The following is a 14,050-nucleotide window of genomic DNA, read 5'->3' on the forward strand; positions in this document are numbered from 1 at the left end:
ATACTATATTATGGTCTTCACCGGGTAATCAAATTTCAACACCATATCTTTTGTCCTTGTAACCTTTCATATAAGGCCTCACGTCTTTGCCCCATTCCAAAGTCCATTTTACTAGAAGGATAGTATGTGGTTTTAGGCAATACAGGTGGGCCAACTAACATATCCTTACAAGGGTCAAAGCCTGCATCCAGAAATTAGGTCATTATGCTATTATGTCTACTCGTATGTGCACCATACCACCATCAGCTATGGTGAAGAAGGTGGGCTGAAGGAGGTGTCAATGATGTTCATTGAAGAAAGGGTCACTAATTGTAACACTAGTAACAAGCTGTTAGTGTAGTCGCATAGGAAGAAAGAGACAGCAAGGTTGTTGTAGGTTGGTGCTGGTTGCTTAGACTCAAAGGTACAAGACAACATTTCGTGGCCAAGAGTTGCTGCAAGGTTTCCAACAGTGGTGTCAAGGAGGAGGAAGAGGTTGGCTCAAGAAGAAGATGATACCAATGGTGGTATGGGGCGACACGATTGCGAGGCTTGCCTGATAAGACGGTGATTGGAGTGGTTTGCAGGTTTGCAACTATTGTGGATTATATTAATGGAGGAAGAAGGGAGTCGACCGTAGTTGCATGCAATGTCAAGCTGTCATGATAGAGGAGGGAGATGAGGGAGTCATATGGGGAAGTGGGAGGAGAGTTGAAGGAGATGAGAGGGTTGTATGTTGAGGTAGGTGAGGACACTAGGCAATGTCTATGATGCTTAGGGAGGCAAGGTCTCAAGTAGCTGTGCAAGTGTAAGTATATAAAAGGAGGAGCAACAAGATTCTAGTACAGAGAAGGAAGGTGAAGTTTTGAATTGGCCTGGTTCAGTTTTGGCTGGTCTATAACCCAGATCAATTAAAACTGAGTGGTTCCTGTGCTGATCTTTGCATGAATTGGATTCTATGTTGCACAGATACGGATACGGGTATCGTATTGGATACGCTACGGATACGGCAATTTGAAAAATTTTAAAAATATAAGACACGATACGGCTAGGATATGACGATTATTAATAAATAAAAATATTATATATATATATATATATATATTGTATTAAAAATTAAAAATCTTAGAATAGAAAACCATGTTCATATTAGATCAACCATAATATCCATTAAAAAAAAAAAGTAAACATAACTAAATGCAACACACCAAATACATCTTAAATAAACAAGTAAAAAAAATCAAACATCCATATCAGTCTCATCGCCAACACCGCCTTCGTCAGTAAATAAGACCGACTCCAATTCAGGTTCATCAATAGACAGATTGACAATTTCAAGGATAGCAGCACCCTCTATGTCCATGGAATCAAATCCATCTGCTCCAACATCTCACATCTTACTTTCTCCATCATTATAATGTGGACTCCTTCTAGATAAAAGACGAAGATTATACTGAACATATACCAAATCTTCCGCTCTTTGTGGTGTTATCTTGTTCCTCTTCAATGAGTGTATGAAATTGTAGGTGCTCCAATTTCTCTCACAACAAGAAGAAGAAGATGGGTGCCCAAGTAGCTTAAAGCTAAACTTTGAAGAGTTGGTGTAGAAGCACCATGGATAACCCACCACTTAGTTGGAGACATCAAACCTCGATCACGCATTGAATCATTATCAGAAAAATCATCAATGACAGCTGAAAAAGAGGCAAACTCCTCATTAACACTTCTTTGTTCGGATGAATTGGAGTAATATCTTTCAATGCACTTTTTCCTTTCTCTTGAAACTTCGATGTCCCTATGAGGAGGAAGACAATTGGGAGATTCTTGGAGTCACTCATGGCTATAATACCTACATAAAAAGATTGATAGTTTAACATCATTCATAAACTAATATTTCTAATTTGCTAAAACTTAGAAAGTTAAATTTTTTTAGAGATTTACCTTGAATTCAAAGAATGCGTCAAACAATGAAGAGGTGTATTGTTTTTATTCCATCGCTCCACTAGAATATTATGAACAACCTCATAAAACTTTGAATCTCCACCATGAGGCCCCTTTGAGATAGCAACTCTCATTTTTTCTATCATTTCATCCCACCACTCATAAACTAAATGAAGGTTGATCAGTGTCTGCTTTCCTTAGCATCTCATAAATTGGACTTGTGAAAGCAAGTATATAATCATTTTTTTCCTAAAATTGATCATCCAATATCTTGTACTTCACTACTCTGGCCTTCACTACATCATCCTCCTTGTACAAATCCCATCTTTCACTAATCACCATGTTTTCAAGACATTTCTTGATTTGTCTGAACCTTTTAAGCATAATGATCGTGGAAGCAAATCGAGTATCCGCAAGTGATAGCATCTTCAAGTTTGAGTTATCGTTGAACATGGATAATCTCATATTGTGATTCATGATAAAATATTTGATCATTGAAGCATCATTTGCTACTTCTGCTATCCATTTGCATTCATCAAAGGCTTCTTTGTTTTGTAAAGAGTCAGTCGGTGTACAAATATTCTTCAAAGCAAGATTCAATGTGTGCACAACGCAAGGAGTCCAAAATATGTGTGGGTACTTTGCCTCAACGAGTAGCCCAGCAGCTTTGCAAATAGGAGCATTATCGGTGACCACTTGGATAACATTCTGATGTCCCACTTCATTTATGGCATTAATGAGCAACTTAGAGATGAAAGTTTTATCCTTGTACTCACCTTAACAATTTATCGCCTTCAAAAACATAGGACCACTTTCACACACGGCCATGATATTAATTAGCGGTCTTTTTTGCACATCCGACCACATATCACTATAAATACTAACTCTCTTTTGTTTCCAAGCAGCTTTTGTTGGCTCTAAAAGCTTTCTGATATGAGCTTTTTCTTTTCGAAGAAGTGAAGTTCTTAATAAATTGTATCTAGGTGGAAGATAACCTGGAATTGTTCGTTGAGTAGCCAAACTGAAAGCACAAACATAATGAGGATTCCTAGCAATATTGAAAGATAATCCCCAGTGTAAAACAACCTTTGAATTTCAGGGTGGAGCTCATCTCTGGCATTCAAGTTAAAAGATTTTTCAAGCGGGCCAAGTGGTCCTTTCCTCTTCTTTGTTTGATCATCATTTTGCAAAAAACCACTAGAACAAAATGAGAATTTTGAAGCCATATTTGATGATGCAGATGACGAAGGTAGCGGAACTTCTTTCTGTTTAGAATTCTTCTTTCTCAATTCCGTATCATCAATAAGTTGTTGCATACGCTTCATTTGATCCATTGTAATAGCCATACAACCTGCAATTCCAGCACCTTTTTGTTTTAACAGGTGTGTTTTCACCCTTGAATATGATCCTTTGCACACTTTACTACATATATTGCATGACCAAGTGACATTTTCTCCTCCAATTGCCTTTTCCACCTTGGTTACAAATTTCCACAAAGGAGAAGAATCATCAACATCCTCCTGTGCACTCTCATTTTGAAAACTCTCCATGGAAAATAGGCTGAAAATAACAATTAAGAAGCAATGGAGGGGAGCTTATTGTTAAACTTACCAGAAACTTACCAAAAGCAAAAATAAATTCGTGATCTCTGAAGAAAAAACAAAAAAGCAAACTTACCAGAAAGAGGGCAGCGACGGGAAGCGACGGCGGGCTGTTGCGAGCGACTGCAGGCTGTTGCGAGCAGCGACAGGCTTCTGCGAGCAGCGCCGGGCTGCTACTGGCTTCTGTGAGGGTTGCTATTGAGCAGGCGACGCCGGGCTTCTGCGAGCAGCGGCGGCGACGCTGGGCTTCTGTTGAGCAGAGAGCACAGGCGACGCCAGGCTGTTGCGAGCAGCGACAGGCTTCTGCGAGCAGCGCTGGGCTGCTGCGAGGGTTGTTGTTGAGCAGGCGACGTCGGGCTTCTGCGAGCAGCGGCGGCGACGCTGGGCTTCTGTTGAGCAGAGAGCGCTGGCGACGCTGGGCTTCTGCGAGCAGCGGCGAGCTGCTGCTGGGTTCTGCGAGCAGTGGCGCTATGGCGGACTTCTGCGAGCAGCGGTAGGCGACGAAGATGCTGGCGAACAGTGGAGAGCGTTGGCGGCGAAAGCGCAGGAGATGGTTGCGTGAAAATGTTTTGTCACGATGGAAAAAAGGAATCAGGAGTGGTGAGAGTAATTTAGGGTTTTTTCATTTGAATAAGTAGTCCTTGTAATTTTATTATTTTTCAATTTTACCCTCGAAATTTTTAATTTTTTTGCAATTGTGCCCAAACGTGTTCGGAAACGTGTCTCATCCGTGTCTAGTCGTGTCTGACTGGTCAAACTTGTAAAAAGTCAACGACACGGTTTTTGCCGTGTTCGACACTCATATTTGCGTGTTGTGTCCGTGTCCGACACCTCCTAAAAAATATTTTTTGGGGTGTCCGTGCTATACTGATTGGATTAGTACATATTGCCAACACTTATAATACTTAGTTAGGCACCAGTTCATTTATAATTGAATACTTCCTGTGCTGATCTTTGCATGGATTGGATTAGTACATATTGCCAGCACTTGTAATGCTCAGTTTGGCACTAGAGTTTGTATCGTCCATTAGATAGATTGTTCATTTAGTTGTGTGGATGACCTCGGACATTTGTTGTGATTTAATTCCTATGATACTTGTTGCGAAAATAGATTCATGAACTGAATCTTTTCCTTGCTTCCTAAGCTTTTTAAGAAGTGGTTACCTATTCAATCTTTAGTGCTCTAGTGTTGTGCATTGCTATAGACTCATGTTAATCGTGTCATAAAGGGATCATATCATTCTGATCAATATCAAAATATAAGAAATAATATAAAACTAATTATATATTTAAAAAGTGATTTTATAAGTTCTAATATGGATTAATTGTGTTTTAGGTTTAGTTGGGTCGTGCTTGATACTGCCAGCTCTATGCAGAACTAGGAAAAGAGGAAAAAAAGGGGAGAGCCAGAAGGGGAAGAATTCTGAAAAAGGAATTAATTATGATCTACAAGCATAAACAGTATATTATAACATAAGCCTTTATTTTATATTAAGAAATGAAAAGGAAATATGGAAGTTCAATCCGTTTGTAAAACATTTACTAATTGGCTAGTATCTAATTAAAATAAAACAAAAATGTTAGACTTAGTAATTGCATTGTTATCCCCCTCCATAAAGGACTTGCTCTCCTTGTTTGAACCATTGTGATGAAAATTTTCTCAGTTCTGTTTGCTAGTGTTTTATTTGGTAATATTATTCTGATTTTATCACTCATATCGATACTCAGTCTCCTATCAAATATTTACTTTATTTCAGACGTACCGGATGTGTGGTATGATTGACCAGGCTATACGAGTCTTGGAGGATTATGTTAAAGATCATCAGTCTATATGCAATAAGAATGTTGTTAACTTGCTTATTGAATATTATATGCAAAATGGGTCACATAAAGAAGCACTTAAGCTTATTGAGCGTGCTTACTCAATGTGTGATATGGAGAGCGAAAATACCTTATATCTTAAGGTGAAAGAGGTAGTCTGTCATGCTCGACTTGGAAATATGCAACAAACTGAGGTTTGCTTTTGACACTTCTCAACATTTTTCTAATATAAAAGTCAATTTGTATGCTGTGTATTATTTTGTTCCCTCATTGAAAACTCCAAACATGATTTTCGGTTATCTTCCATTTCACAAGGACTAAAATTCCACTTGTGGGTTTGCATTCAGACCTCCATAATCAATTTGTTGTGCTTCCAGATACTTGTACAATATGAGATACTCTCTTCTCTTGGTATTAACTTGTAGAATATTGTTTCAGGGTCTGCTTAAAGGTATACAAACTGAATGTTCTGATGACAATGGAGTCTTGATCTCTGAAGTTGCAGATGCATTTTTGAATCTCAGGCAATATCATTGTGCATTGAAGTTTTACTTAATGCTTGAAGACATACCTAATCATGCCAATGTAAGATAAACTATATCATGTCTATCAATCTAATTCCTCTTAAACATTTCATGAAGCTAGGAGATCTTTTATGTTCAGTTCCTTATCTTAACGAAAGAGGACAACATTTTTTATAACATGATACCACCCATTGAGTTACATTTAGTATGAATTGGTGTAATTGCTCATTGAATTGACTCTACTCTGAGTTGGTGGAGACTGGACAGTACTCTACAACTAGGCTTTCAAAAGTTTATGACATATAGTGACTTTAACTTGAGTGCATCATTTCTGGCCACGTGAATTATTATGGTTGTTTTGTTACATTTGTAGCTAGTATTCGTTTGCCACAACTGTGGAACTACTATTTGCTTATTGAAAAAGCTGAAATATGTTAGCTCTCTGAAGTCTAGATTACTGAAACAAGCATTGCATCTAGATTTCTGATGACAATGGAGTCTTGATCTCTGAAGTCTAGATTACTGAAATATGTCATCAAGATTACATGTAAGCAACATGTACTGGAACATTGTTTTAAGCAACATCGCTTCTTGACTTGTAGCTGGATTCTGCCCATAAGGATTTCAAGGATTCCCGTTTTTGAATTTTCTTCTAGTCGCAATTCATTGAAATCTCAAATTATCAACATCAATAAATGAACTACCTTGAGGCCTTGCTTGATAATCAATAGTCTATAGATGCAGAATGGAAGCCAATGCTATTAGTGACTTTGACATCAGGACTGATACAGAATGCCACTTCCTGAGAATACGCTACTGCTATCTTCACGGATTGATAGCTTAAAGTTTTGTGCATTTCATGCAAAGTACACCATGACCTTTCTATTCTAGCATGTCCTGAGTCTTTTTTTTAAGGACTATTTATTTGGTTAATGAAGATACGAGGTACCAAGACTAGGTCGCATTGTGTAGAGGGGGAAGGGTTACAACATAGTTTTAACATGGAGGAAGGGGAATTGAGATTAAACTACCTTCATTCTTTAGCAATCTGCAGTATTAGAACTTGGAAGTAGTCTTAATTAGATAAAATGGTCCATATCATGTTCGTTTTACATTATTAGGTCATTTAATTGTCAGTTTAAGCTCCATTCATAAAAGTTATTTTATATTTCAATATTTTCTATAATCTATCTGTGATTTCCCTAGTGTCTCTTGCTTCAAGGTATTCTTGTGTTTGATTCTTGGCAGGGAAACATACATCTAAAAATCGCCGAATGTTTCTTATCCATGGAGGAGCGAGGAAAAGCTATTACATTCTATTATGAAGGTCTTTTTAAAATTAGTTGAACTTGCAAGTATAGTTATCTTAATCATTCTTACTAATAACCATCTATTTTCATATGTATTGGTTTCTAATCAGATTTTTCTATTTTAAGATGATCTAATAGAAAGAGCATTAATCTATTTTTTTTTATCAGTTGTGTGCCTCAGATGCTTCATGCATTGTACATATTCTATTTTCATTCCATCTGAAGGTTAGTTTTCTTTTATGCGAGAATAGATTATTATGTATACATAGCTTTCTCAATGCTCCATATGGGGGAATGATGAAGTGTCATAAACCATTGCAAATGCACTATATGTGATGCCTGGTTATGCCTTGCTGGAAATGCTGGTATAAGCTAGAGAGGTATTTGGACTGAGAGATGAAGGAGCTCTCAGTTGATGAAATGAAGCTCAATAGAATAACAAGGTAGGACAGAAACGACTTACGAGTCTGAGGAGTAATATCGTGTTTTGGACTTTATTGGTTTTGGTTGAAATGTATTTTGCCAAGTCTACTATATTTACTTAGAATATAACTGATTGTTTCAGTGTGATCCATATTTTTTGCAACTATCTACTTTTATGCAGTCATTCACATGACAATTGAGCTACTCAATTGTTAGGGTCATATTAATTACAAATAAGAATTGGTTGGATAAATGCGTTTTTAATTACTATTATGGCTCGAACTGGTCATGCCTAAACGAGTGCAATTTGTGCTCAATTGAGATTCCACGAAGGGAAAATATAGTTTGCCTGAGGTGGTGTGTGACTATGCTGAGGTGGCTATCTTGATAACATGAGTGCATTCTAGTTGAGGTGTATAGGCATTGTCCGAAGACTAGTTGAGGCGTGTAGGCGTTGTCTAAAATGTCTGACTTAGCTCCTGAGGAGTGGGGACTCAAGGGTGCATGGTCCCTTTTTGTCTCTCTGCTGGTCTCATATGCAATCATTGTTAGTACGAGTAATTGGATAAGCTTGTTTCTCAAGGATCTGCTGTTCTCATATGTAACTAGAAGAATTGAATTGTGATAAACTGATAATGGAAGATGACCTGAGGATGGGAGATAAAAATAGGTGCTAATTTCTTATTCTGCCCTTATGACCGGTGGATGCTTCAATCTTGGGCTGGATTTCTTAAATTTAGAATGAGATTCTTGACTTCTTCGTTATGTTACTTAATATTGGGTGTTTTCATATGGCTGAAGAAATAATCTATCTGAAGTTTGTTTTCTTTTTTTTTTTTTTTTTGATTTCTTGCTAATTGATGTTTTTCATTATTTTTATTCAGTGCTTGTCAGAGTGCATTTTGCATTTTTTTTCTACAAGTTTTGTGATATATTGTACTGGAATTTGGCTGGATACGTAACCCCTCCCCTGGATTTCAGATATGCTATGTTTTCCATAATTTAGATTTTTTTTTATGTAATTAAATTACAAACAGGATTTGCTTTTGTATTGTAAAATGTAGGTGGTGCACAGTTATATGATGAGAGGTAGAACCTTCTTTCATTTTGCAATGGAGATTTCCCATTAACTATTCCTGATTTCAGTGTTGATCAGCCAGAATACTTAAAAATCTAGATGCTAACTTACAGTTCTGAAATTTTCTGTTTCTTTGTGAGGGTTGCCTGATGCTGTAAATTTGAAGTGTTTTAGACTTATCTCTGCATGCATGTGCATTGGTGCTTACGCTTGCTTAAGATTTTCATAGTACTCCTACCCCTCTACAATTTTTCCCATCTGTATCAGGTTTATCTAGAATGGAGGATAGTATTGATGCCCGTATCATCTTATCTTCCATTCTGCTTGAAGAAGGAAAAGTTCAAGAAACAATCAATCTGCTTTCCCCTCCACAAAAATCAAGTACATGAAATATCTTTTCATCTTGCTATTGTGTACAAGTTGGTGGTTTGTTATTTATCATGATGTCAAATTATCCTTCAGAGCAAACACCTATCAAAAATTCTACACAACCAATACCTTGGTGGGAAAGTGGGAAGATAAAGATGCAACTTGCTAAAATTTATCATTCAAAAGGGATGCTTGAAGAATTTGTTGATACAATCTACACGTGCGTTCGTGAAACCTTGGTGATCGAGCTTGTGAATCAAAAGGTAATATTAATATTTTTCCCATTTTGGTTGGTAATGGATGAAGAAATATTCTTTTTATTGCCTTGTCCTTACTAAAGGAAAGAAGGGAATGGAAAGAGCAGATGTAGGGAAGGAAAGGAATAGGCTTCTAAGTTGATTACTAGGTAGGATGGAAAAGAAAGATTAGTCAAAGACTAACCTACATGCCATTAAAGAAAAATTAAGCCAATTAGAGTTGCAGCAATAAAAACAATCAAGCCTTTATCCCACTATAGGATCCTCCTACACTATTGGGCTTTGTCCTCTATGATATCCTCATCTATATTTAAGTGAACTTTATCCTATTTTATCATTGCTAATCAAGTTTTCTTATCTCCCACTTCCTCGATTAATATGCATATTTATAATGGTCAACCATCACCTAAATGATACATTTATTAGTCACCCAAGTAAAGTTCATATTATCTTAAATGTCCCTTGGATGGGTCTAGTGGCTAGCGCATGAGGTGTTGCCACAATGAGGTCTGGGGTTCGAATCTCGGCAAAGCCGAGATAAATACCTCCCTTATGTGCTAGTCACTATTCCAAAGGCTAGTAGCCGCCCGTGATTTACCTCCTCCGTGTTGACCTTGGGACGGGTTGGCGGGGGCGCTGGGGGCGAGCGTATTCGCTTTTTGCCACAATATTATCTTAAACGTATTTTTCGAAGTTTTTCTGAGTAGGCACCACTCTGACTTGTTAATTAGAGATATTAATGAAAATTTAAAGATGATAGAGATCCATTTAGAATACTTATTATTAGTACAAAATTAACCAACTTTTATGCCATATTATCAATTAGAATACGCGGGCGACATAGTTTGGCTTAATAATGTAACGCTCTTCCATAGCTTCGGTAGTATTTATGCAGCAAGACATAAAAAAAAAATCGTGGTCACTGAAATTGGAGTTAGTTAAATGCAGAGACAAGAATCATGATATAATGAAGCAAGTCTAGCAAATTAAAGAATGAAGTTTACCAAAATGAAATTCATAACATTTATATATTTCTGGCTGCACTGGCTGAATTTATAAACACCATCAAGATTATTCAGTATGAATTTTCAACTCAAATAAGAGACATGAAGTACAGTCAAGGTTTAAAATATCTTTGTGCTAAGGTGTCCTGGGGTTTCAATCCTTGACATTTTTCGGCAATTTAATTATATTTATAGTAACAGATCATCAATCTAACATCCAATATGAAGACATAGTAGCCAAATCAACATCCATCCAATAAGTAGTCAAGTGCTTCACATTGAAGACGTCTGTGTCTTCATATGACTAGGAAGGCGCGACTTGTAGACATTGTCATTGATTTTTTGCAGTATCTTATATGGTCTAATCTTTCGATCCTTCAGCTTATTGTATTTGCCAACAAGGAAACGATTATGAGTTAAAATAGCTAGACAAAATCACCGACCTCAAAAAACACTCGACGACGATGATTGTCAACCCGAGTTTTATACTTGGTATTACTATTCAGAATTGCCAGATGTAGTAAAAAAACACTTCTTCTCGTTGACAAATAAGCACTCCATCTTCAATTTTTCAAAAACAGCGTGGAGGTGATCGAAGTGTGATACCCATGTTGAACTGTAGACGAGAATGTCATCGAAGTAAACCACTACAAACTTTCCCATAAAAGGTCATATAATATGATGCATAAAACTCATCAAGGTGTTGGACGCATTGGACAATCCAAAAGGCATGACTATCACTTATGTAGCCCATGTTGTCTTGAATGATGTTTTCGATTCATCCCTAGGACTTATTCTGATTTGGTGGTATCCACTTTTAAGTTCAATTTTTGAGAAGACCTTAGAATTAGATAGTTAATCCAGCATGTCGTCTAAGCGGGGAATTGGAATTTGTACTTCACCGTGATCTTGTTGATGGCTCGTCTGTCAACGTACATACACTACGAATCATCTTTCTTTCACACTAGTTGGGTTGGAATTGTACATGGGCTCGTGCTCTCACAGATGTGACCCTTTTCCAGCAATGCCACCTGGTGTTGTAATTCCTCAGCTTCCTTAGGACTGAGACAATGCGCTGGTAGCTCCATGTTTGTGGCTTGGACATCACTCTGACATGGCAGCAAAGCATAGACAACGTTGTCATGCTCTATCTCATCTAAAAACCTGGACATAGAAAGTAGATTAGTAGTTTTGACTGCCGGAATTGGAATGATTTATTTTCGCCGCAGTGTCAACACAATCTCCTGTCCCTTGTAATGTAGAGCGTTAGGCGCCAGTCGGGCGCTCAACTGCCACCTAGCGCGCGCTCTAGTACCTTTAAATAGACATATCAAAATGAACATCAAATTGGCACAATGGCAAGTAATGGAAAATAATAAATACCAAAATGAATATCAAGTAAGTACATACCAAATGAACACGAAGTAGCCTAAGCCAAATAACAAATAGCATCAAAGTATTCAAAGTTCAAACTTCAAAGTTAAAAAAAACATGGAAACAAACTAGTAGTCTAGTACATAACACAATAGGAACTAGGATATAAAATCCACATATCACTTTATCTAAACTTCAAAGATAACATCGGTACAAACCATAAATCCTTAGGAAATTGCTCTCCTCCATATTCTTCTATGAAACGCTCTTCGTCTTATTCAAAATCAACTCATCCACATTTACTTCCTCCTCACTCAAATTGAAAGTCATCCTCATCCAGTTCTCTAAGTCTACTACTTCTTCTAGGCCTAAGCGCTTCATCTGTTCCCACAACATCACTAACAACTTTCCAAGTCATGCCCGTTTCAGTTCAACTTCATCATCAACCCCATCAACAATCCAATCTTGTGTGGAACTTGCATCACTTGCTAGAAGCACCTCAATTTTCCTCTCTTTCTCCTTATTTTTCTTGTTCATCAATTTTGCATTGAATTGAACAAAAACTAGATTATTTAATCGATGTGTATCTAGTTTATTCTTTTTCTTTGTATGTACCTACAAATACAATTAATATTTATGAGAGCATAATGAACTATTTTTCTATTAGTATTAAAAAATAGTTTAAGACTTTAAGCTATTAACCGCTTTAAATGTACTCCAATTTCTCACACCCCGATGAACTCATAGTTACAGAGAGGTTCTTCATAGCAATTTTCTGAAAGGAGTAAATGCACCAAAATTCAACCACCAATTTGCTGTGCAATTATAAAAAAAGTAAGTTAATTACATAAATAATATTAATAACCTCAAACAATAATAATATTATGGATAATTATTTAATTATCCGGATCAAACTTGTCATCATTCAATGAACATGCTTTTACTGCAATGGGTTTCCCAAAGATACTCCTTTTTCTTATCCATGGGTAACTCCTCACTTAAAATGATATTTTGCATATCAATATCCCCAAAAAAGATAACATCCATGCAATCAATGATCCTAATTGTGACAGTTTGATTCAAATGAAGAAGCGGATCCTTATAATGATAAAAAGGATTCAACAAATAAGCTATCAGATGCAGTGGACTATCTAGCTTATCTTTCATCTTTGCATCAATAATATCAATAATAGGTTGATAGTTTTTTGGAACATTACTTAGAGCATTCTTAATATCTTTCCTAGATTGCAAAAGCTCACTATACACAAAACTCATAGATGGTTTCTTATCAACATCAACAATTCGAAGCACCTTCGCCAAAGGTGCAAAAACCTTCAAGCACAATGACACACCAGTCCAAAATCCAATACTCAACACTGTTGTGTAAGATGTTTTCTCTTTAACACTCTTAGAAGATTTGCATTCTTCCCAATTAGTGCTAGTAAACATTGCCTTTAATTGATTCTTTTTCTCAAACAAACATTGCAAAGTTAGAAATGCTGAAGCAAATCTAGTCACCCCTGGTTTCACAATATCTCTCTTCTTTGTATATGATCTCATCAATGCCAAGATCTTATGATGAGCATAAATAAATATAGTCAATGCCTTAGCTTGATCAATGACTTTCTTGAATGTTGGTATACTTGCAATGCTTTCAAGCATAAGATTTGTAGAATGAGTAGTCCAAAAGATTGTTGGCCTCTCCTCCTTCAACAACTTTGCAGCTCCCATGTTATTTGAGGCATTATCAATTACTATTTGAACAACATTTTCTGGACCAATTTGTTGAATGCATTGCTGTACATACTCATAAATTAGTTGATTTGTATGGGCTTCATCTGAAGATTCTTTAGAAGAAAGAAAAATGGTGCCTAATCTATAATTGACAAACAAGTTCATAATCAACCTCCTTTTTTGTCACTCCAAGCATCTATCATAATTGAGCACCCATTCAATTTCCATTTTCTCCATTTGTCTTCAATAAGCCTTTGATCCTGTCAACCTCTTTATTCAAATATGGCTCACTCATGTCATATCTAGTAGGAGGTTTAAACCTGGGCCCAAATTGACCAACCGCCTCCATCATCACCTTAAAGCTATCTTTATCGATAGCATTAAAAGAAACACCAGCTTCATACACCCATTTGTAGACATATTCTTTAACCAAACTTGTTCTTTCTTTGAATAGAGCATCATTGATGTTTTGTTCCGGCTTGCTCTTTACTAAGTTCAAAGAAGTCTCGGGGCTAATGACATTTGCAAATTTATCCATAGGACCAAGGGTATGTGATGGTTTCATGGTCTCGAAAGACTCTTGAAATTCATCCACATCAATAGATTGATCATCAATGTCTTTTTGAATTTTCACA

The 14,050-nt window shown here is 36.8% G+C and overlaps 1 protein-coding gene across 1 annotated transcript in view; it reads left to right on the forward strand.

Moving 5' to 3' along the window:
• The window catches only part of LOC122044277, a 44,763-nt gene that overhangs the window by 20,555 nt on the left and 10,158 nt on the right, over positions 1 to 14,050 (forward strand). Inside the window, exons 14-18 of the mRNA XM_042604792.1 lie at positions 5,279 to 5,536; positions 5,781 to 5,927; positions 7,115 to 7,193; positions 8,945 to 9,058; positions 9,140 to 9,309. Coding sequence (XP_042460726.1) covers positions 5,279 to 5,536; positions 5,781 to 5,927; positions 7,115 to 7,193; positions 8,945 to 9,058; positions 9,140 to 9,309 — 768 coding nt within the window. The remainder of the gene's footprint in view (positions 1 to 5,278; positions 5,537 to 5,780; positions 5,928 to 7,114; positions 7,194 to 8,944; positions 9,059 to 9,139; positions 9,310 to 14,050) is intronic.

This window comes from Zingiber officinale, chromosome 2A (genome assembly GCF_018446385.1).
Source record: "Zingiber officinale cultivar Zhangliang chromosome 2A, Zo_v1.1, whole genome shotgun sequence".
In the NCBI taxonomy this organism is placed as follows: Eukaryota; Viridiplantae; Streptophyta; class Magnoliopsida; order Zingiberales; family Zingiberaceae; genus Zingiber; species Zingiber officinale.